Source organism: Gopherus evgoodei, chromosome 7 (assembly GCF_007399415.2).
Source record: "Gopherus evgoodei ecotype Sinaloan lineage chromosome 7, rGopEvg1_v1.p, whole genome shotgun sequence".
Classification (NCBI taxonomy): domain Eukaryota; kingdom Metazoa; phylum Chordata; order Testudines; family Testudinidae; genus Gopherus; species Gopherus evgoodei.
The window spans coordinates 50,669,651-50,693,212 of record NC_044328.1 but is presented as its reverse complement, the minus strand read 5'-3'; the positions used below and the strand labels follow the sequence as shown (position 1 = coordinate 50,693,212).

At 42.3% G+C, this 23,562-nt stretch overlaps 1 protein-coding gene across 2 annotated transcripts in view; it reads right to left on the bottom strand.

Moving 5' to 3' along the window:
• The window catches only part of ANK3 (ankyrin 3), a 295,498-nt gene that overhangs the window by 87,368 nt on the left and 184,568 nt on the right, over nucleotides 1-23,562 (bottom strand). For both annotated transcript variants that reach the window (XM_030568802.1, XM_030568803.1), the window contains exons 22-24: nucleotides 14,969-15,041; nucleotides 14,710-14,772; nucleotides 1,722-1,851 (exon numbers count right to left, since the gene is read on the bottom strand). In XM_030568802.1, the coding sequence (XP_030424662.1) occupies nucleotides 1,722-1,851; nucleotides 14,710-14,772; nucleotides 14,969-15,041 (266 nt within the window). The remainder of the gene's footprint in view (nucleotides 1-1,721; nucleotides 1,852-14,709; nucleotides 14,773-14,968; nucleotides 15,042-23,562) is intronic.

The window sequence follows — 23,562 nt, the reverse complement described above, 5'->3', positions numbered from 1 at the left end:
TGGATGACATATTTAATGTATTTTTTCTTAATGTTACACTCAGAATCAATAATAGGATAAAGTCACAATGTGCTTTTTGCTAAATGTAATAAATTACATGAAAGGCACATAATATTTGTCTCTTCTGAGCATAACATATACGTATGCAGATGTAAGAATGAGTTACACAGAAACAAAGAATAATGGTGCTGTTAAAATCAGAAGTATGAAAGCCTTAGAATTCTCTCAAGCGAAAAAAAAGGAGGTAGAATTCCATTCTTAGATATAGATGATAGATCTCAGCTTGGATATTCTGCTTTCCCACTCGCCTGCATGGAAATTACACAGCTGAGCAGAGCAGAGTAACAGGTGACGTTTATCATGGAGATCTCTGAGCAGAATTTTGTGCATTACCTGCATTCTCTTCGCCTCCACTTCCCCATCTATGTACTTGAACATTTACCACATACTGAAACTACAGCATATTGATGGGCTTTGTCCATAATATAACTTATATTTTAAAATTAAGATTGTTAACTATGTTATTTAACCATATAAAACTATTAGATTTTCCTGTAAAAGTAATTTTGCTTATCTTCTAACTAACACATACACTATTTTTAAGAGTACTTTAAGATCCCTTCTAGATGTATTATAATATAAACATTTATTACATTACCTGAGGATTATAAGCAAAACAAAAGAATACAGAGCATTACTAAATGAGCAAAGTCAAAGTGCATGCTTCAATATCTAATGCAGCCACAACAAACAAGAGTGAAAAATAAACATCAAGCTTTTACCTTATGGGAGATGCCATTCACTGTTAGACAATGAAATAACTTTTTACAACAGATCATTAAACTATAGGAAAAAGTCCTCAGGGCTCTGGTTTGTGAAGTTTAATTATTAGCTTCAAAATAATTCAACTATCAGTAAACACCCTGCTAGTCCACAACTGTGGAAGTAATCTCTGCACATATAGCTTTGTTTGTTTCAAGCAAATTGTACAATGCAATAAGTTTTAGTAAAAATTTTCAACAATCCAAACATCTGTGCTAGAAATACAAGGGTTGAAATCAACAGTGTTCTGTAATATCTGTTTTGAAATATTGACCTATTTTCCTTAAAGAGAAATCTGTTTATTCCCTAGCAAATGAAATAGGGTAATGGATTTAGGTTAACAATAAAAGTGTAAAAAATTAATTTGTTTTTGGAATATTTTTATATTGAATGTTTCTATTTTATTCTTAATTTGCACCTTTAAAGAAACAAATGTATTGATATAGCCAAATGAATCTCATTCATTTTTTCCAGTTTCAGTCTATGATGTTTACATTCCTCTGATAAAGCAGGCACAGTAGGGAATATATAAACATGTGCTAATGACTGAAAGAAGCTTGTTTTTGCTAGATGGTCTGTATTAGCTTTTAGACAGATGTTCTATGTAGGTTACCAGCTGTTTGAAAATAATCACTTTTTATATTTCTAGAGCATGAGTGGATACCAGAAAAAATGAACAATTAATTTTCTGCATCATTGCCACAAGCCAACATGAATTAACAATACAAAACCAAACAGCAATGAATGTATATTTTAAACATAAGTGATTATCAGATTGCTGAAACATGCAACCACCATTTTTTATTTAAAATTGATTTTGGTAACGTGTGAAAAAATGCACTGGATTTGAAACAGAGTGTATTTGTGATGAAGTATGAAAATTTAAAAACATTAAATACAATACCTGGCAGAGCGGGGCTCCCAGACTAAAACCCATGTATCCTTCAGCAGGCAGAGAATCATCTCCCAACTCTTTTAGATCCTGCGGCCCAAGATATTTGTCTGTATCGCCTGTCATTGCATCCTCACCTGCCAGTATAAAAGCAAACTGAAATCAGAAGTTATATGTATCATAAATGTTCATGTGTTTAGTAATTCATAATATACTTGTTGGAAAGCAGTGGAAGGAATCAGTCACATCACATCCCCAGAGGTTTTTTTCCATAGTAGAATGTCAATTATCTACCATCTGCGTAGGTTTGAAAAAAATTCTATACAAGTGGTTAGTATAAGGGACCAAAGTTCTTGATTCTAGAAATCCACTGATTTAAGAGTTATACTGGGAATGAAGTTAGCCAATTATTCTTGCAACCTAAGCCTCTCTCTATGGGTTAAACACCACTTAATGTCTTTGTCCCTTCCTTACAAAAAAAGACATGAAGATGAATGAACGGCAGGTCATTCTATAATATTTAATAGCAGCTTTTAGTCATTATCTGTTTGCAGACTAGCATTGAAGAGTGAAGCATGTTTGAATGGACACTGAATGGAAGGCCAAGACCACCACCTCTTTTGACTTTCTCCCAAACGTTTTACAAACTTGAATTAGTATTAGATTTTTCTTAATACTTTTTACATTAATATATGCTGAGGTTCCTAGCAGTACGATCATTTTATTAAGATAAAGTAAATCATTTGTCAAGAATCTTCATTACTGTATATGATGGGGGAGTGACATCATGACTAATACTAGCATAGATTAGAGCAAAACACATATCTAAATTATTCTTGAATTACTAAGAATCTGAAGTTAAAAATTCACCCCAGTGACTGTGCTAATTTCAACAATGCTAGATATATATGAACTAACAGCTGTCTAGATATTAACTGTGAAGCAAAATCGGTAAATTGAAAAAAGCAAAAAGGAAACTGAAAGTAATAAAAGCTGCTCTTTAAAAAGAACACAGACCCTTTGAAAGGGTTAACTAACTAACTTACTTTCATTAAGTGCATCCGAACACCATTACATCATACTGAAAACTACATTCCAGCAGTGACAGAGCAGGTCTAAAATATGCCCCTTGTCGTTTTAGGATTTTCTTTTCTGTCCTCTGTATAATACAGAGTACAGAGCACTGCAACTAAATTTATTACATTTATAAATTTAAACTCTATCCCTTTTCTTGTTGAACACGTTTTTGAGTACATAAAAGTTGCACAAAAGAGAAAAGAATTCACATGTTGCATTCACAGAGGTGACTGATTCATAAAACTCAGCTATATTTTTCCAATTCCTTCATTCAGTAGAGTTCAGACTTTCCATTCACTTAACTCAGGAAACCACAGACTGAGCTCTGTTTTTAAACTACCAATCAATTCTAAAAATACCATTTCGGCTTCTGTTTGAAAACGACAAAATAAACAGATCAACTTTCTACTGCAGCGCAGCAACAGAGATTATTTTAAGTAACAATTTAAAGGCTAAAATGTTTGTAATATATTATAGAGCATAAAATTCTGAAAAAAAAACATTGAATACTAAATTTAACTTTAAAAGTCTTACTGTTTTGGAAAGCCATTTTCACCAGTCTGGTCTATAAGATTTTTTTTTCCTGCTGTTTCCAAGAATTCCTATTAGTCCTATTAGTCTTTAAGCAGTGATTAGGAGTTAATCTCCAAACCAGCACAAGCAAACTAATCCCTGTGGGTCATATTCACTTTCCACACAACTGAGATCTTCTTAACACCTTGATCTCTTCGTACGTATTTTAAGAAATGTGCATCTTTGTCCTCTCAACTCAGATAAAAAAATCTTTGCAAATATGAAACAAAGTGAAAAATAATGACAACTTATTTGAAGTTAAGATCCTTTTTAATCACTCTACAGACTTCCTTTTAAAGCTTCTTCTGATTGGATTAAAACTTCTTTGGCAAGCCTCTTGAATGGCGACATAAGTGCAAGCACTTGAGTTATTTGTATGTAAATAGGGGTACTGCTAGGGTGTAGCTTTTCTGTAACTTGACACCAAGGGAAGGCTCAGAGGCTAAACATGTAACAGTACTGACTGGGGCTGCCTAAAATCAAGGAAAACGGAGCTAGGCACAGTACTCCGTTGGCCGGGGATTCCAGCTAAACTAGTATTAATGCGACATTACAGACACAGGGCTAAGAGACAAAGGTACATACACTAAAGTGTTGGTTGGACCAGGGAGTGCCACTGAGCTGACAGTGATTTTTCAGATCTCGGCTAAGCAGGCAATGGATACGACAGACGCTTCTTAACAGCTATTCTCAGGTGAAGGGCCGGAAGGGGTTGCCTTTGAGCTCTGTAGCGGACTCGAGGGCTTGGAAGAAAATCTGGCTTCAGCCCTAACCAGAACCTTACAATGCAATCTTTCAGCCCCTGTCAGAGAGCAACAAGACAAGTAGCCAGCGATGGCCGAGATCCTGGCTGGCCTGTCTGCAACACAGAGACCTCTCGTCTCTGGTGGGCGGTGAGAAAGGAGAGGGAATGTCATTCTGCCACCACGAGAGAGCCGCAGGAAACAGGAGATGAGTGGGTGGCTGGGAGTGGAATCTCTGGGTCAGCTGGAAAACTCTCCCCCTTTCTCTTCCCCTCCACCCATTCCACTGTGTGCGTTGTGCTGCTTTGCTGCACCACTCGGGGTGCCTGTGCAGCGGGGTGAAAGGGAGCAACATGGTGATCTCCAAAGGCCTCTGTGTGGGCGCTTTAATCTCTTTCTCTGCGCTGCGAGCATACCCGGAGAAAAGGAGCACAGCGCAGCAGCCTGAGTGGGGGCGAGCCAACATGGGGGGGGGGGGGGGGCTCTGACCCTCCCCCGCTGCAGCCGCAGTCTTGCTGGCAGCAGAATGGCGGAGAACGAGACAGGCGCATTGCAGGCGAAAATCAAACATGAAGAGTTAGATCCCGAAGGCTCCACTCTTATCAAAATGAGAAGCCTTGAAGTGCTAGTTACAGAGCCTCCAAAGGGCTTCATGAGTTGTGGCTAATCCTCAGCGTATAACCACATAGCTACAAGCACTTCCCCAGACCCCAGCCACAGCAAAGCCAATCCGACTGTCAAGCAGTAAAAAGTCTCCCGTGGCCACGTGCTCATGTATAAGCTCACTTACTGAGAAGAGAGATGGCCCCAAGCAAAGGAGTTCGAATCTGGATCCCGATCGGGTACTAAACTTTCCTACACTGATGGGGGATTTGGAACCCATAGTTTGGTTCAACTGCACTATAGAGATAGGTAGGGATAGCCACAAAGTTTGGATCCAGATCTGAATTCTTCCCAAATTCAAAGGTGCTCAGATCCAGAGCTCCATTTCCATATCAGAAGGATTCAGCTGAGAATGATCATAGAGAAAACTGAAATACACACCAGGGGAAAAAAATAGCTGACTGTGAGGAGAAGCAGAGCTGTTACAAGGAATTTTTGTGCAGAGGCAAGGGTCGGCTCCAGGCGCTTTGGCGGCAGGTCCCTGAGTCCCTCTCAGAGAGAAGGACCCACCGCCAAATTGCCACTGCCACTTCACTCATTCTTCGGCGGCAATTTGGCGGTGGGTCCTTCTCTCTGAGAGGGACTCTGGGACCCGCCACTGAAGAATGAATGAAGTGGTGGCGGCAATTCAGCGGCAGGTCCTTCCCTCTGAGACGGACTCAGGGACCCGCTGTCAATTGCTGCCGAAGAAGTGGCAGCGGCACAGCTGCCGTTGAAGGGCCACCAATCACGGTAGAGCTGCGCTCCTCCATTTTGTGCACCAGAGACAAGTGCCTCACTCACCTCACCCTTGTTACGGCACTGAGGAGAAGGTAGTAGGCGAGAGAGGCAGCTCTGAATAATAAGGGGTCAGAGTTGGTTCAAGGAGGTGGCTGATTGCTGGGAGAGTGGAGAGAGCTGGCCACCAGGAAAATGGGAAGGCCCTTACTTGGGGTGACCATATTCCCTATGCTGAGTATGGGACATCTAGTAAAATGACTGATATTCAAGCGAGTTCAATGACAATCAACCAAAACTCTGCAGAACAAACATTCATATGATCAAATTGACTGAGCCCCTGTTAAAAAGAAATACCGCCTTGTTGGATTCTTTTATTACCTTTTAATCTTGAAGGGTTAGGGATTACACGGGGAGGGATGACACATACCCCCCCCACACACACACACAGGGAGAGGTGACGCACACGTACACCTCTCTCACACAGCAGGGTTGACCGACCGACCGAACTCTCCTTGCCATGGTGTTCTTCACCCTCCAAGACTGGCTGGGTCTCTGGGACGGACCTGCCTCTCCTGGTACCTGGCACCACATCTTCTTGAAGCAAGATGTGGCAGGGAGGGGGGGAGAGGGGCACGCAGAGTCACGTCCCCCCCCCAACCCCAGATTTCTGTCAGGGTTCACATCGGAATGTGATCAGCAGCAGCCTTTCAGCACCCTTGGAGGGAAGGGACAAGAGCTGCTTGAACAGCAGGAGGAGAAGGATGACCTGGTCCATGTCTTTGCAGATCTTATCTCTTCTCTTCTCTCCTCTCCCCACCCCTACCCCACCTCACCTGGAAGCAGCTTGTCCCTTCCTGCCCATACTAGCACAGGCAGGAAGGGGTTAAGCCCTAAGGATTAATTGTGCACCAGGGCCCAGGGAACCTGACTGCAGGGGCTTTAGTGAATCCTGCCAAAGAGGTGGCTCAGCACGGAGGGGTGCCTAGGGGATAAAGCAGCCCTGCACTCCCTGCGGGCAGGACGCAGAGGGGGTGAGGGGAGGGAGTGAAAAGGGTGCTAAGCCCCTGCCCTGGGGGCTGCTGTGGAGCCTGCAGGTTCAGAGTGTGAACAGGCTGGAAATTGCTTCCCCCCACACCGCCACTCCAAGAGCTTAGCTGAGGGGTGGAGTGGCTTCCTCCTGTCACCGCTATGCACTGCTTTGGCACATGCAGGGCTTGGCGGGGTCTTGGGCTTTCCCAGGGCACCAGCCTAGCCAGAGTAGGTCAGGGAAGGAAGGAGCCTGTCAGCCAGACTGTTGGTGACCTGAGAGCTCCAACCAGGGACTGGTTCTCCACACCGCACTGGGAGCAGGTCGCTCCACACTGAGGGGATATGGAGGAACAGTGGAGTGGGAGAGGGGGGTGAAGGGTCAACGCAGGGAGAGGACAGCAAGAGGGGAGCTTGTAAAGGGCTGATGGGTGGGCAGCAGAGGTGACATGTAATCACCACCTGGCACCTGCCCACACACACCAGCTACTGCAGCTCACAGTGTGCAGCCAGCACCAGCCAGAAACAGGACAGGGGCTCTGCTGGCTGAGAGCTGGCATGCAGCAGGGGCTGTGCTGACAGACCGGCAGGGGGAACGGATGGCTGTGCGCTGCATCTTTGCCCCACCACCAGCCTTGCACATCCACCCCCGTCATCAGCCACTGGACCTCCCCCCTGCACTCACTGCTGGTGGGCAGGGATCCGCCCAGCAGCAAGACCCACTGGTACTGATGGAGGCGGAGGAAGACAGAAAATATGGGACAATTTGCCCATTTTTAAGAAAAAGTTAGGAAGCCTGCAGGAAGGCTTAAATATGAGAGTGTCCCTTTAAAAACAGGACGACTAGTCACCCTACCCTTACTCTCTAGTTTATAAGCAGAACTTTATTTCTGCTTTGTTATTAGGAAGGTCTATATTTATAAAATTGATTATTTGTAGGGAAAAAAAAAGCCAACATCTATAATCTGCAACTCACACACACAGAGTCTTGATCATAGTCTGATCACATTATACTGTAAAAAAACAGCACCACAAAGTGAACAAATAAGCTCATTTCATTACTGTGGTCCTCAGAATCATCAGAACCATTTCAGGAAAAATCAGCCGCCATCCAAACACACTTCTCGTCACTGGAGAATCTAAAAGTAAGGCAGTGGTGGATTAGAGTTAGTGAGGCCTTGTGCTCAGCTTCATTTTTTGGTCCCCTCCTTAGGACCCAGTCAAGAAAAAGAACATTCTCTCTTATCTCCCTCCTGCCCTCATTTTTTCATTCTTTTTTTTCTTCATCCTCCTCCTATAAGTAATAGAAAGTAAATGAAAATAAAGGGAGGTACCTTGATTGTTTTTGTAGTCTAACTTATTTTTCACAGAGCACTTGAAAAATCGCTGAGGGTCTCGGCGGACCACTTAATGATCTTTCCAAATATTGTTTGTACCATTAGCTACCTATGTAAAGTGCTTTGGATAAGAGCACTTATTTAAAAAAATGTAAAAAATATTGGGGTGTGGGGTCTGGCCAGGACTTAGGGTGCTGGAGGAGGCTCAGGGCTGGGAAGTACAGGGTTTGGGAGGAAGTTATGGTGCAGGAGCAGGCTGGGGGTTGGGGCATAGGCGCAGACTTCTAATGGCGCCAGTGGGTATATATGCCTTTCAGAAAAGAAGAGAAGAGAAGCACCCTGCCACTTCAACAGATGGACAAGAATGTCGAGAGTCAAGACACCATTTGCAGGAGTTGCATGTTAATGGCAAGGGGATTTACAGCTGGGAATGTTGAAATGGCTCTTCTGGCTGAGCTGCAGAAACTGTACTTCAGAGATTATCCTGTATCATTGCTAATCTAATTGTGAGCTGGATTACCTTGATAGAATACTTCCATCAGGCTGTACAGCCATTTTTACATCCAGCAGAATAAAAAAAATATTACATGTTGGACATGGTCATTCCAAAGAATTTTACACACTTCCTTTTAATTCTCTGAGACTCAAGTAAAATGGCTGAAATAAACTCCATGCGGCTGTGTATAATAAAACTAGGTTGAGATGCTGAAACCTAATCTTTTCTGGCTCAGATGACAAGAATACTGTGTTTGAAAGGAATATGAACTCAGAAGAAATACTGAGGATAAAATACATTTTCAGACAAAGTTATATTAGGTGAAGTAACACTAAGAGATGAAGTATCTAATGAAAACTAGTCTGAAGACTGAATCCCTCTGTGCTGTGTTACAACTTGGTATCCTTCATCTCTTCTTTCCTACTACACTACAGATTGAAACTGTGTTTTATGAAGGAAGAAAATGTCATCTTTATTATCCCTGGATAAACACAGATACAAATATTATTTAGCGGTCATTTGATACTACAGATAGCCAGTTTGTTGTATATTTTTTCCCATCATAATCAGTCCAGCTCCATAGGAAAAAGGACAGGTGACAAAGGACAGAGGAGCATATTCTTTTCTATTCAAAGACCTGGCTTCACACAGGTATAAATAAATACGAATATCAAACTCCTTAAACTTTACCCAGCTGTAAAACTATATTGCGTATGGAGCTTGACACCTTCCTTGAGTTCTTAACATTTAAAAACAAAAAACCCCATCGACAACAGACTTTCAGGAATGGCAATGTTTTGGTTTTTCCTTGTTGCATCCTGTTATCCTCCAGATCCTTCCATGTGCCCCAGGGGCCCAACAATATACTCTGATGAACTAGGACGGTGTCTGTCTAGTGCACGAGTGGGCAAACTATGCCCCTTAGGTCACATCTGGCCCACCAGCTGTTTTAATCAGTCCCTTGAGATCCTGCTGGGGAGTGAGGTCTGGGGCTTGCCCCGTTCCAGCACTCCAGATGGTCAGGGTCAGGGGCCGCTACGTGCGGCTCCTGGAAGCAGCAGCATGTCCCCCCCTGGCTCCTATGCATAGGGGCAGCCAGGGGGCTCCGCTCCGCACACTGCCTCCGCCCCAATTACCATCCCTGAAGCTGGAGCAGGGACATGCCTCTGCTTCCGGGAGCCACCTGAGGTAAAACGCCACATGGAGCATGCACCCCTGAGCCACCCACAATGCCTCAACCTCCCGCCCCAGCCCTGATTCCCTTCACACCCTCCAAAGCCCTTGGTCCCAGCCTGTAGCACCCTCCTGTACCCCAAACCCCTCATCCTCAGCCCCACCCAGAGCCTGCAACCCCCACCCCATATGCCTTGTCTCAGCCTGGAGCCCACACCCTGAACTCCTCATTTCTGGAACCTGCATGCCCAGCCCAGAGCCTATACCTCCTCCCACACCCCAACCTCAATTCTGTGAGCATTCATGGCCGGCCATACAATTTCTATACCCAGATGTGACCCTTGGGCCAAAAAGTTTGCCCACTCCTGGTCTAGTGTATGATGGGCTGATCTGTGTGACATCTAGTCACATCAAGATAGGAATCTTCATCATATAGGTTAGATCATCTTTTTGACAGCTTAATTGTTGTTTAAATTGAAAAGTTGTCTTCAACCTACCGAAGTTGTCATAAACGATAGTAAAGGGTTAACAAGTCCGTAAACCTGGCTAACACCTGACCAGAGGACCAATCAGGAGACAAGATACTTTCAAATCTCAGTGGAGGGAAGTCTTTGTTTTGTGCTGTTTCTTTTGTTCTCTGTTCTCTCAGGAATCTAAGAGGGACCAGACAGGTATACAGACTCTCCAATCTTCTGTTCAATTTAGTAAGTACCAGTTAGAAAGGTGGTTTAGTCTTTTTTTTGTTTGTTTTCTTTATTTGCAAATGTGTATTTTGCTGGAAGGATTGTATCTCTGTTGCAACTTGTATTTGTGCTGGGGGGAGGATTCTCCCTGGTATCTATAAGCTGAAAGACCCTGTAACATTTTCCATCTTGATTTTACAGAGACAATTTTTATTTTTTCTTTCTTTTATTAAAAGCTTTTCTTTTAAAAAACCTGACTGATTTCCCCCACCCTTGTTAAGGCTCAAGGGAATTGAGTCTAAACTCACCAGGGAGTGGTGGGCGGAAAGGAGGCAGGGGGGAGGTAAATTAACCTTTGTTTTAGAGTCACAGAGCTTGAATCTGTCTATCTCTCAGGATAGCCCAGGGAGGGAAAGCCTGGGAGAGGACACGGTGGGGGGAAGGGTTTATTTTTCCTTGTGTTGAGATTCAAGGAATTTGGATCTTGTTTTACCAGTGAGTTGGTGAAGCCTCTCCAGATGACCCAGGGAGGGAAAGTCTAAGAAGGAAGGGGGACAGTCAGTTTCTCCTTGTTTTAAGATCCAGAAGGTCTGGGTCTTGGCGTCCCCTGGGAAGGTTTTGGGGGGACCAGAGTGTACCAGGCACTGCAAGTCCTGGTTGGTGGCAGCGCTACAAGATCTAAGCTGGTAATTGAGCTTAGAGGAATTCATGCTGGTACCCCATCTTTTGGACGCTAAGGTTCAGAGTGGGGGTGCATACATGACAGAAGTCCAAAAAGAAAATGAAACTCCAAGGGCCAACATAAAGAAAGAGCTTCATGCAAGTACTGATACTGCATCTCAGTATACCCTCCACTTGCTCCCTCCTCCCTGCTGCAGCTTTAGCTCACTTCCCTTGCATCAACTTTCCTTGCCTGCTGTCAGTTAGCCTTGATATGTCAGCAGCAGCGGGGCTTCTAGTTTACTCCACAAGGTTAAAATCCTGACATGTGCCATGCAGGATGCATTCAATCTGTTGGATGTGGCTGCTCGGGCAGGAGTTACCTAGAGCCCTGAGGCAGACAACAGGTTGTCCTTCAACATCAGTGACTGCCTGGGAATTTGGGTCAAGTCCATCCTGACCTCTGCCAGCTACAGGATCCTAGCCTAGTTCTCCAAGCAACTTCATGGAGCTTGAAACACAAGCCTACATATGGAGATGACAGAAAGCCTTCACAGAAGCAATAATAGCACCAGGGAAAAATCTAGTTCTTATACATTCAGTTTCACTTGTACAGTATCTGAAATTTCTTTAAAAGTAACATTAAAGTTGAGTTTTCACTTGGAATAGAATCTCCTACATTTAAGTAAAATATTTACTTAATGTCCTGCCCCCATAAGACATCTGGAAAGCAACTTAGTGTAATTTTTCCATTAAGACATACCCAGGCGTCTATGACTATGGTCGCTTCTTTTTTTTATAACAAAGCTGTTTACAAGCATTTAATCCATGTTGGGTACAGTTTCTAAAGTAAGCATGTATGACTCAGGCTTGGAACATTTTCAGCTTTGGAAGAAAAAAAAAGAAGAGCGAGAACCTTCCTTGTGATCTGGGTTGCTCCTAAACCAATCTGCCCTCAGTGGAGAAAATGAATTACATGTTTGCCATGTAAATATTAAATTACTGGAAACAAGACATAATTTGGGCAAACAAAGTGACAGTTTCCCCACACATTTGTCAATGCACTTTAGTCCTGCCCCCATAAGACATGCCTAGTGTATCCAAGACTTTTGTCTCTCTAACGTGAAGACTACAAGTTAGGAAGATGGGTGTTGCAATGTGGGTATTTGCACCTTGTGCTCTAGGAGTAAGAGATTCCAAAACTCATTATCATCTGTAGTTAAATATGCGTCTGAGTTGCATCTTGGTTCATGACCCAACTTTAATTAAGTTAGGGATTGTATGGATCTGCAGTATTATTTTGTGCTACTCTCTGCTTTAATTTATTCAATTTGAAACCAGCTCCCAGGAGGTGAGGCTAGTGCACTTCTCAACTGTGGCCCTAGAGCCATTATTTACCTGGGCATTCCAAGTTCTTCGTAGCCGTTTATCTTTGTTACCCTGTATGTATTGATTCTCATGATTTTAAATGGGTGTTTTGCATCTACATCCTTGGCCAGCACTGAAGATTTATAGGGGGAGGGCATCAGAACCCATTATTTATTATTTATTTGTTAACCACCAAAATGTGCTTGATGCTGAACAAGACACAAAATAAAGACAGCTCCTCTCCTGAAGAGTCTGCAATCTAAAAGAAAAAAAGTTGTCTAGAATCCATCATAATCTCTCTCTCTCTCTCACACACACACACTCTCTCTCTCTCTCTCGCACCTTTGAATGCATCATCATGGGTTAATAAAATACCTATTTATTAATCTGAAATCTTATTCACAGAGATAAAGTCTGAAAACTATATGTCTTGAATTCATTATATATCAAACTGATTGCTTCCCCTATCTAAATTGCTTCATAATCTATTTACTATTAGGAGGCATTCATAATATAATTTATATTTTTTAATTGCCTTTTAAAAATAATTAGTAAACTTTTCAGCTTTCCACAGACCTCAAGGCCATTACTCTGAGTCTGTTCAAACTTTGCATCTTGTCTTTGTAGATGCTGCAACACATTAATAAAAGCAACATTTTCCGTCAAATTCTGAGACTATAATTTCATATTTGAACATTTCTCAAATACTGCATCAGTCTTTATTCTAGCAGTGTAATACAGCAAAATATTATTTCTTTCTTAAGTAATACTGATCTTAGGTCAGCTACAATAATTTTGCATTGGAATGTGAAGGAGTACAAATATAAATGATAGTCTAAAGCTTTTATTTTAACCACAAATGGATAACAATGTTGTTATCCACTTGGAGTTATAATAATGAGAACATCTTGGTAGAAATTTAAAAAAAAAAAGCTCCTCAGCACATAAATTAACATTATTTCAACATAGTGACTGGCTAAAATTTTCTATTTCTAAAGTTTAAAGTACTATAAAAGAAGTAAATTATACACATATCACAACACATGGAATCAGAAAAGTCTAAATAAAGAGTCTAAGAGGAAAATTGAGACCACTGCTATAGTAGCTACTATACACTGGAAGAAGTTATAGCTATCCGATGCAAGCTAATGGGAAGCATACAAAATACTGTCATTTCTTTCTTCATAATTTCAGAAACTCTGTTTGATTTTTGATTATGGTCTCTCTGGGGTGCTATGGTATTTGCAGCTTGATGGAAAAATTCATCCAAGCACAAAGAGCAAGAACTCTCTGCACCTATTAACTCTGTGGCGTACAGCTGAGTGAGAAAGCAGGTGAAGAAGCCTCCAGGTGGGCTTCTGAACAGAGGAGAATATTCTTTATTTCTATTCAAAATCTGGCTTCACACAAGTGTGAATAATCAAACTCCTGAACCTTCACCCAGCTGTAAAACTACATGGCTCATGGAGCTAGACAGCTGTCTTCAGTCGGAACATTTAAAAACCAAAAACCCCATCAACAACAGACTTTCAGGAATGGCATGTTTTGGTCCCTCCTGGTTGCATTCTAATGAACACCCTAGAAAATAATCTGGGTACTGTGAATGAACATGAACTGGGTACTGTGAATGAACATGACCATGAACAGGCCCAGAATAGAGGGGGTGATTGGGACCACAAACCACTGGAATGGTTCAGTGGCTCAAAATCCCCACATAGATGGGTTGAAGACCAATGAGCTCCATTCCAGCCCCTATAGAGTTTGATTAATTAGGCCTTCTCTGAGCCACAGTACCTTCTCAGGGCTCTTAGGGTGGCACAGCTATGTGTCTGAGTCTAGCACTGTATTGGCAGTAATGCCCACCATTCTCAATTACTGCCTTGCTGTGGTCCTATCAAAATGAGAGTCGTCTTCTTTTAAGTACAATACAGTACCTTATTCTGTGCAAATGGAACTTTCACTTATGTGACATTACACTAAATGATGAGTGAGATTTTTTACTCTGAATCTCCTTTGATCAGGGTAGGTCTTCACTATCAAATGAATAATCCAGAATTCACTTTATAGTGGAGGGTAGACACTAGAAATGTAAAGGATTATACCCTATCCTTTCAGAAGTTATTTCCTATTGTCAGTTGTTTCTTCCCCAAGAATGTGTATATTTATCTCTTGGCAATGTTTAGTTTTTAAAATAAAATACTAAAACAACTCTCTATTTATGAAGCAGCAGTAGCAGAAAGAATATTCCAGGAAATTAGTGGCAATTTGATTTTAAAATAGTGAAGCAAAAGATCTGAGCAAAATTAGCATGTTAGCAGTAAATCAAACAATTTTCTGATATACTCTGGTCTAACATACTGATTCCTGCTAGTAGGGTAATAAGAAAAGTTAATGAAAAAGAGATTATTTCTAAAGTTAGAAATAAAATGAAAATGTAGAAGTTAAATATCACTGCAATACAAAAATGTACAAATACCTTCTTCAACATCTGACATATATTCACCATCACTGAGAATTTCAGGGGTGTAGGCTTTACGAACTGCATGATTTAAGTAAACAATATAAATATCAATGTTCTACATATTTATGTCAACAAAACAATGTAATGTCATAACTAATAATTTTTTTTTACAACAATGATTATCCAATGGGGCAGGGGGAAGAATTTAACAAACAAACAATCTATGATACAACAAATAGAATTTTAAAAGTAAATAAATTCCTTTTTTGCATACCTTCATCATCAGACATATCAAGAACTTCATTCATAGTTTCTGGTACATTCATTTTATGCTTTTCAGTGACAGTCTGTTAAACATAATAAGATCATTTTAAAGTCCAGACATTTTCATCAGAAAAACACTAATTATTGTTACATTTATAAGTTAAAATACGTGACAGGCCAGATTTATGATCTAAAATTAGCAGAATAAGCCTTTATTTTATTTTCTGCAGTTTCAACATGTAGCTGCATATAATTATGAAGTACAGTAGATTCAAATAATAAAATTACCTAATATTATATCATATATGTAACTATATACAAGCTCATACTGCAGATAGGATGCTCTGAGGACCCAAAAGATGATCGTATCACCTAAAAGAAACAAGTACACTGAAAGAATTTAAGACCAAGATTTTTAAAAAATAGGAGCCTAAAGTAGTACCTTACTCTGTCTACAGTCCCATTTTCTTTAATGGGAGCAAGAGTAGCACAATCTAGCCCTAAACTCTTAAGTCCCTTTCTGCTGAGTGAAGTTTCCTTCTTCCTGCATCGGAAGTATTTTGTGACTTTGGAACTCATTTTCTCTGCAATATTTTTAAATACATACCTTATCTTGAACTGCCTATATCTTCCATAGTGACAACTATAATATTATGGTTATCTATGATACGCATCAGAAAATTTTGCACAGAATGCATTCAGATGGTTGATTTTTACTTCTGTCATTTATTCTCATTCAGGTTCAGGGAACAGTATAAGACGACTTAGATTTGGGGAAAACTGAGTTTGCATGCCTGAAATCTTCATTTAAAGTAGCTATATATGACAAGATACCACAGAGCGGAGCTGCTGGTTTAATAAAAAAAAAGGGGATATTGAAACCCAAAAGGAACCACAAACTTTGAAATAAGAGAGCAGTCAAGCACTAATGATGTTTTGGATCCTACAGAAAAATCTTTACGGGTTTGGTATCGCTATATCCAAACCAGGATGCTCAGTGGAATTCAAATATATGCCCACGTTTGTGTTTCCTCTTATTCTACCACTGTTATTTCCCAGTCATCAGACACAAAGTTTAAAAATGATTAACAAAGTTTTAGGAGGAAAAATGACGGAAAAGATTCTGGTTGTGGTCTTTGATCCAAACTTTTAAGCTTGTCATTCTACTTCTACCTTTATATACTTTATTTTTGTCTGGCTTCATAAATAATTCTGTGGCAAGTTTGTGTCTCTTTGGCTCCTGTCCTCATTTGATATAATGGAACATTTCTTCATGAGCATGGCAGCGTAGAACTTATTAACGACCTTACACTCATTTTGTTCGCGGGGAGAATTATTTAAGAAATTCTAGCACTTTTTAGTTAAACTACCAGCTTTAGAAGGTTCTGTCAATGCACGTTCAAAGATTTTACCTCAGCCATGTCTATATAACTGAATTGAATAGACCAAAATCACACACAGAATTTGTTCAGATCATTATTAGAGTTTTAGTACAGTAGGTAAAATCCAATACAGTAACACATTTGTACTACCTTAAATTGAATATCAGACAGAATAGATTTGGCCAAATATCCTCAAAAGATCTTTAAATTATATGACTACTTGACATGAGACTATAACGCTCTCAGTAATTCAGATTCCATCTCCAAAGTGCCAGAGTCTAAAATGCACCATACAATGTTGGTGACTGATTACCAACATCTTGATTTTAATTAAAACTATTTTCTCAGCTTCTGCAACTAGAGGTGTGTCTTACCTAGAAGGCATTTGGGCTGTACAGTCCTTTTTGTACCTCACATTTCTTGTAGTCTAATTCACAATATGATGTAATGCAACTTTTCTCTACTTATAGCACATATTAAATAATATGCCTTCCTACCTAAGTGACATGAACCCAACTAGTTCATTAGTTGTACAGGCTAAGAATGAGCTTTCTGTATTTGAAGTTCTCAGTGTGCAAACAGTGAATATAGTTGACCTACAATTATCTAAATCTCTACAAGCCTGAGCTTGGGGATAACAAGTTCCTGTTTTTTTGATGGTGTCAGCTGTTCAATAAGCCTGGTTCCTGTTGTGGAAAAATATTCAGAATCTCCCCTAGAGATAAGTAACTTTTAGAGGAAGGTGTGAAGAGAGGTGCCAAAAAGATCTAGAAGCAGTGGTGATTGGTGCTTATTATCCAGCCTAACTAACTGTATTTCTTTGTTTTGAAGTTTATCTTGTTAGCACATTTTAAGACAGAGCAATATAGATTTTATATAAGCTAATGAATTATAGAACACAGCTACGGAAGTGACAAGAGGGAAAGCACATATGAAGTAACAAAGATAAAAGCCAGCTTTTGATCCTGAATGTCTTCTATATATCAACCAGCTGCCTTGCTAACAGGCCACTCACAAGTAAGTTGATGATACCACAATTCTGAGAGGTGAAAGTTAACAGTTTTCTGTCTGCAGTGTGCTCAGAAAACAAGGAGGATGTTTGTTTCCTACTTTGTTTTGCTTTAAAAAAATCAAGAAAAGAATTAGCCAGGTTTTGGAACCAATATTCACTTGCTTTAAATGGTTTTTCTTTGGTGCAGATTGTACCCAGCTAGCATGGTGGCTTACTGGCTCCCCATGTCATGAATAGCAGCATGGGTGTGATCTGCACAAGCCACTACATTCTCCTCCCTGTGAGAGAGAGAGAGGTGGGGTTAGCCAGAACAGAGTGGGGACTCAGCAAAGTTTTGGCTCCCCACATGCTGGACACAAATCAGACATTAGGAATGGCAATATACAAAAACCTGTAGAGAGCACTTCAACTCCCGGGCCACACTATAGCAACCTTAAGGTGGCCATCCTGCAGCAAAAAAAACTTCAAGACCAGACTTCAAAGAGAAACTGCTGAGCTTCAGTTCATCTGCAAATTTGACACCATCAGCTCAGGACTGAACAAAGACTGTGAATGGCTTGCCAATTACAGAACCAGTTTCTCCTCTCTTGGTTTTCACACCTCAACGGCTAGAAACAGGGCCTCATCCGCCCTGATTGAACTGACCTCGTTATCTCTAGCTTGCTTGCTAGCACACATATATATACCTGCCTCTGGATATTTCCATTACATGCATCTGAGGAAGTGGGTATTCACCCACGAAAGCTCATGCTCCAAAACGTCTGTTAGTCTATAAGGTGCCACAGGATTCTTTGCTGCTTTTACAGATCCAGACTAACACGGCTACCCTCTGATACTTGACACCATGCAAGGCACTGCATTTAGCCGTATGGAATGGAAATCCATCAACCTCATGAAGAAACTTGCACAAATACAGACAGATATCATCTTCCTTTCCAAATGCAAACGGATGGACATCATACCAAATGGACTAAAGGTAAAAAATCCACTGCTATCTACAGACTACACAGACCAGAGTGAGAGATTATGTCATACTCTATCAAAAAAACTCAGGAACCACCTGATCAGCATCCTATACAGCAAACAGGAAAACATCAAAAAAGAGCTCTCCAACCTGGAGACTCTCATTAATAACTAAACTTCTATACAAACAGACTTCACTAGAATAAGACAGGAGATCTACATTACTCACTTCACCGCTCTTCAAAGGAAAAAGGACTGTAAGCTGTCTAAACTCCTACCTGCCACATGGGGCCACAACAGTGGTACCCCTAACCCACCCAGCAATGTCGTCAATCTATCCAACTACACACTCAGCCCAGAAGAAAAGTCTGTCCTATCTCGGGGACTCTCTTTCTGCCCTGCCACCCCCACCACATGATACAGTTCTGTGGCGATCTGGAAGCCTACTTTCGCCGTCTCCGACTCAAAGAATACTTCCAGGACAACACTGAACAGTGCACTGATACACGGGTGCCCTCCCACCAACAGCACAAGAAAAAGAACTCCACATGGACTCCTCCTGAGGGTCGAAATGACAGCCTGGACCTATATATTGAATGCTTCCGCGGCGTGCACAGGCAGAAATCGTGGAACAACAACATTGCTTGCCTCACAACCTAAGTCGTGCAGAACGCAATGCCATCCACAGCCTCAGAAACCACCCTGACATTATCATCAAAGAGGCTGATAAAGGAGGTGCCGTTGTCATCATGAACAGGTCTGACTATCAAAAGGAGGCAGCCAGACAACTCTCCAATACCAAATTCTACAGGCCACTTCCCTCAGATCCCACTGAGGAATACACTAAGAAACTACAGCATCTACTCAGGACACTCCCTACACTAACACCAGAAGAAATCAACATACCCCTAGAGCCCCGACCAGGGTTATTCTATCTACTACCCAAGATCCACAAACCCGGAAACCCTGGACGCCCCATCATCTCAGGAATTGGCACTCTCACTGAAGGACTGTCTGGATATATGGACTGTCTACTCAGACCCTATGCCACCAGCACCCCCAGCTATCTCCGCGACACCACTGATTTCCTGAGGAAACTACAATGCATTGGTCACCTCCCAGAAAACACCATCCTAGCCACCATGGATGTAGAGGCTCTCTACACAAACATCCCACACACAGATGGAATACAAGCTGTCAGGAACACTATCCCTGATGATGCCACAGCACAACTGGCTGCTGAGCTCTGTGCCTTTATACTTACACACAACTATTTCAAATTTGATGACAATATATCTCCAGATCAGTGGCACTGCTATGGGCACCCGCATGGCCCCACAATATGCCAATATCTTCATGGCCGACCTGGAACAACGCTTCCTCAGCTCTCGTCCACTCACACCCCTTCTCTATCTACGCTACATTGATGACATCTTCATCATCTGGACCCATGGGAAGGAGACTCTGGAAAAAATTCCACCATGATTTCAACAGCTTCGACCCCCACCATCAACCTCAGCCTGGACCAATCTACACGGGAGGTCCACTTTCTTGACACCACGGTGCAAATAAGTGATGGTCACATTAACACCACCTTATATCGAAAACCCACCGACCGCTATGCCTACCTTCATGCCTCCAGCTTCCATCCCGGGCACATCACACGATCCATTGTCTACAGCCAAGCACTGAGGTACAACCGCATCTGCTCTAACCCCTCAGACAGAGACCAACACCTACAAATCTCCACCAAGCATTCTCAAAACTACAATACCCGCATGAGGAATAAGGAAACAGATCAACAGAGTCAGACGTGTACCCAGAAGGCCTCCTACTGCAAGACAAACCCAAGAGAGAAACCAACAGGACTCCACTGGCCATCACATACAGCCCCCAGCTAAAACCCCTCCAATGCATCATCAAGGATTTACAACCCATCCTGGACAATGATCCCACACTTTCACAGGCCTTGGGTGGCAGGCCAATCCTTGCCCACAGACAACCTGCCAACCTGAAACATATTCTCACCAGTAACTGCACACCACACCATAATAACTCTAGCTCAGGAACCAATCCATGCAACAAACCTCGATGCCAACTCTGCCCACATATCTACACCAGCGACACCATCACAGGACCTAACCAGATCAGCCATACCATCACTGGTTCATTCACCTGCACATCCACCAATGTAATATACGCCATCATATGCCTGCAATGCCCCTCTGCTTTGTACATCGGCCAAACTGGACAGTCTCTACGGAAAAGGATAAATGGACACAAATCAGACATTAGGAATGGCAATATACAAAAAACCTGTAGGAGAGCACTTCAACCTCCCTGGCCACACTATAGCAGACCTTAAGGTGGCCATCCTGCAGCAAAAAAACTTCAGGACCAGACTTCAAAGAGAAACTGCTGAGCTTCAGTTCATCTGCAAATTTGACACCATCAGCTCAGGATTGAACAAAGACTGTGAATGGCTTGCCAATTACAGAACCAGTTTCTCCTCTCTTGGTTTTCACACCTCAACTGCTAGAACAGGGCCTCATCCTCCCTGATTGAACTGACCTCGTTATCTCTAGCTTGCTTGCTAGCACACATATATATACCTGCCTCTGGATATTTCCATTACATGCATCTGAGAAAGTGGGTATTCACCCACGAAAGCTCATGCTCCAAAACGTCTGTTAGTCTATAAGGTGCCACAGGATTCTTTGCTGCTTTTACAGATCCAGACTAACACGGCTACCCTCTGATACTGTGCCAGGTTAAGTTCCTAGAGCAGTTTACTCACTCTCTGGTTGAGCAGAGTCACAATCTACCTTCTGGGCTTCAGAGACAGCACAGCTACACACTTCCACTTACCAAGGCAGATCGTTATCTCATTATCTGACCCTTTGTAGCTACGAAGAAGATTTATGTGATAATTCAAAATATCTTGTGCTGCTTGTGTTTCAACAAATATCTGCACAAGATGTCTCAGTAGCTCTTCTTTTGATAACTTTGTTCAGCAGCCATCAGTAAAGAAAAAACTATGGGAACAATTATCCACTTCCTTTACTAAGACAAAAATAGGAGGGACAAATGAATGTTGGTGTTTATCGTCTCAGCAATATCAATTTATGTAGGTACAGATCCATAGCCAAAAGACAATAAGAGAAGATTGGTTCACAAGGGTCAGTGACTTCGTAAGACAGTGGTCTCCAACCTTTTTATGCCCAAGATAACGTTTTGAATTTAACGGCAACCCATGATCTACCCTGCCCCTTCCCCAAAGCCCCACTCACTCCATCTTCCCCTCTCTCCATTGCTCGCTTTCCCCCACCCTCACTCACTTTCTCTGGGTTGGGGAAGAGGGTTGGGGTTCGGGAGGGGGTGCAGGCTCTGGACTGGAACCAAGGGGTTTGCAGTGTGGTAGGCTCTGGGCTGAGCCTGGGGCAGGGGTTGAGGTGTAGGAGGGGGTGAGGGATGCAAGCTTTAGGAGGGTGTTTGGGTGCAGGAGGGGGCTCTGGGCTGGAGCAGAGTGTTGGGTGCAGGAGGGGGTGCAGGGTGCTGGCTCTGGGAGGGAGGTCAGGACTGGGGAGGGGGGTCAAGGCTGGGGCAGGGACTTGGGGTGCAGAAGGGGGGTCGGGGTGCAGGAGGCGGTATAGAGTGCTGGCTCTTGGAGGGGGCTCAGGGCTGGGATGTGGCCTCCTGCCAGGTGGCACTTACCCCCCAGAAGAGGTCAACGCGGCTCTGCGGCCCCTGGGAGGGGGTCAGGGGGCACGTGGCTCTGCACGCTGCCCCTCTCTTCACGCACCACTCCCAAAGCTCCCATTGGCCACAGTTCCCTGTTCCCGGCCAATGGGAGCTGTGGGGTGGTGCTTGCAGGCAGGAGCAGCACGTGGAGGCCCCTCCCCTCTGGGGCCACAGGAGCATGCTGGTTGCTTCTGGGAGCAGCATGGGGCCACAGCAGGCAAGGAGCGTGCCTTAGCAGCAGCCCCACTACACCATCGGAGATCACAGTCGACTGGGAGAGTCCCCAGGATCGACCAGTCAATTGCGATCAATGGTTTGGTAACCAGTGTCGTAAGATATTGTCATCACACCATTAAGCAGTGCACAATATCAGGAGAACATGCCTGTGACCCAGGAACCTCTTAGTGACAACTGGAAAGGAGCAAAGAGGGAGTGCACAGAGGGTACAGGAATCTCCTGTGTCTAGTGCATGCATTCAAGTTCATCAAAGAATGTCATGTGAGCTCTCAAACAAGACATTGGTCATCATTATTATTGCAGAATGTATGTATGGATGTAGTGCAAGGATTTATGTACATACACTCTAAATTATAAGGTCTGGGTCTAGGAACTGGTCACCAGCAAAAGTGAAAAACGGGTTTCCTGTCAGACAAAATATATTTGAGGCATTAGCATTATTTCTAATGGATTCACCTTACTGATACTGTCAAATTTAGAGATCTCCTCCTTTTGAGGCTGGTGTGCGTAAGCATTTTAAAAATATTCCTTACATATAAGTAAATTCCAGCTTCCCTTAATTTACAACATGAATTTAACAACTATTTGTAGTCAGTGCTAAATTTGGAAAGTTGTAAATTTAACTGGATTAAAGTTGTCAAACAAGTGATCACCTGTTGCTGAGTCAAAAGTGTTTCTAAATTCAAAGGCATTCAAACTGGCTTAATCCGAAATGGCTTACTTGAGAGAATGTCGCATGTGATAATAAATCAGACAATGGCACCACTAGGCCTGTTCATAGAGTGAGCCTTAAGTATCTATTTCAAACATTTTGTGGTTTGTTATAAAATTAATATGTCAGGGCTTTGACTCTGCAAACACTTGTCTATGTGTGTAACTTCACTCATGTGACTATATCCATTTACTTCAGTAGGAATACTGACATGAGTAAAGTTATGCAGATGCATGTTTGCAGGACCAGGGCCTAGATGTCTTCTTTTTAAAAGGACACCATCAACCTGAAATATAGTCAGTTTCAAAATATGAGCTCAATGAGATTTTTATGCCTGCCTCTGAATCCCTTGCCAATTTTTATGCTTTTACAATCAAACTTTCCTCTTATTAAAAATATTTGTCTCTCTCCCTGTTGCTGTACAAAAGACCCACACAAACAACAGGAGAAACTAACTGACTAAAAGAGAAACAGAGAGCCCGATTAAAGATGAAGTGCTGTCAAATGTAACTAAGCTGAAAACAGCTGAGCAATATGTTTCACTCTAATCTTTTTCA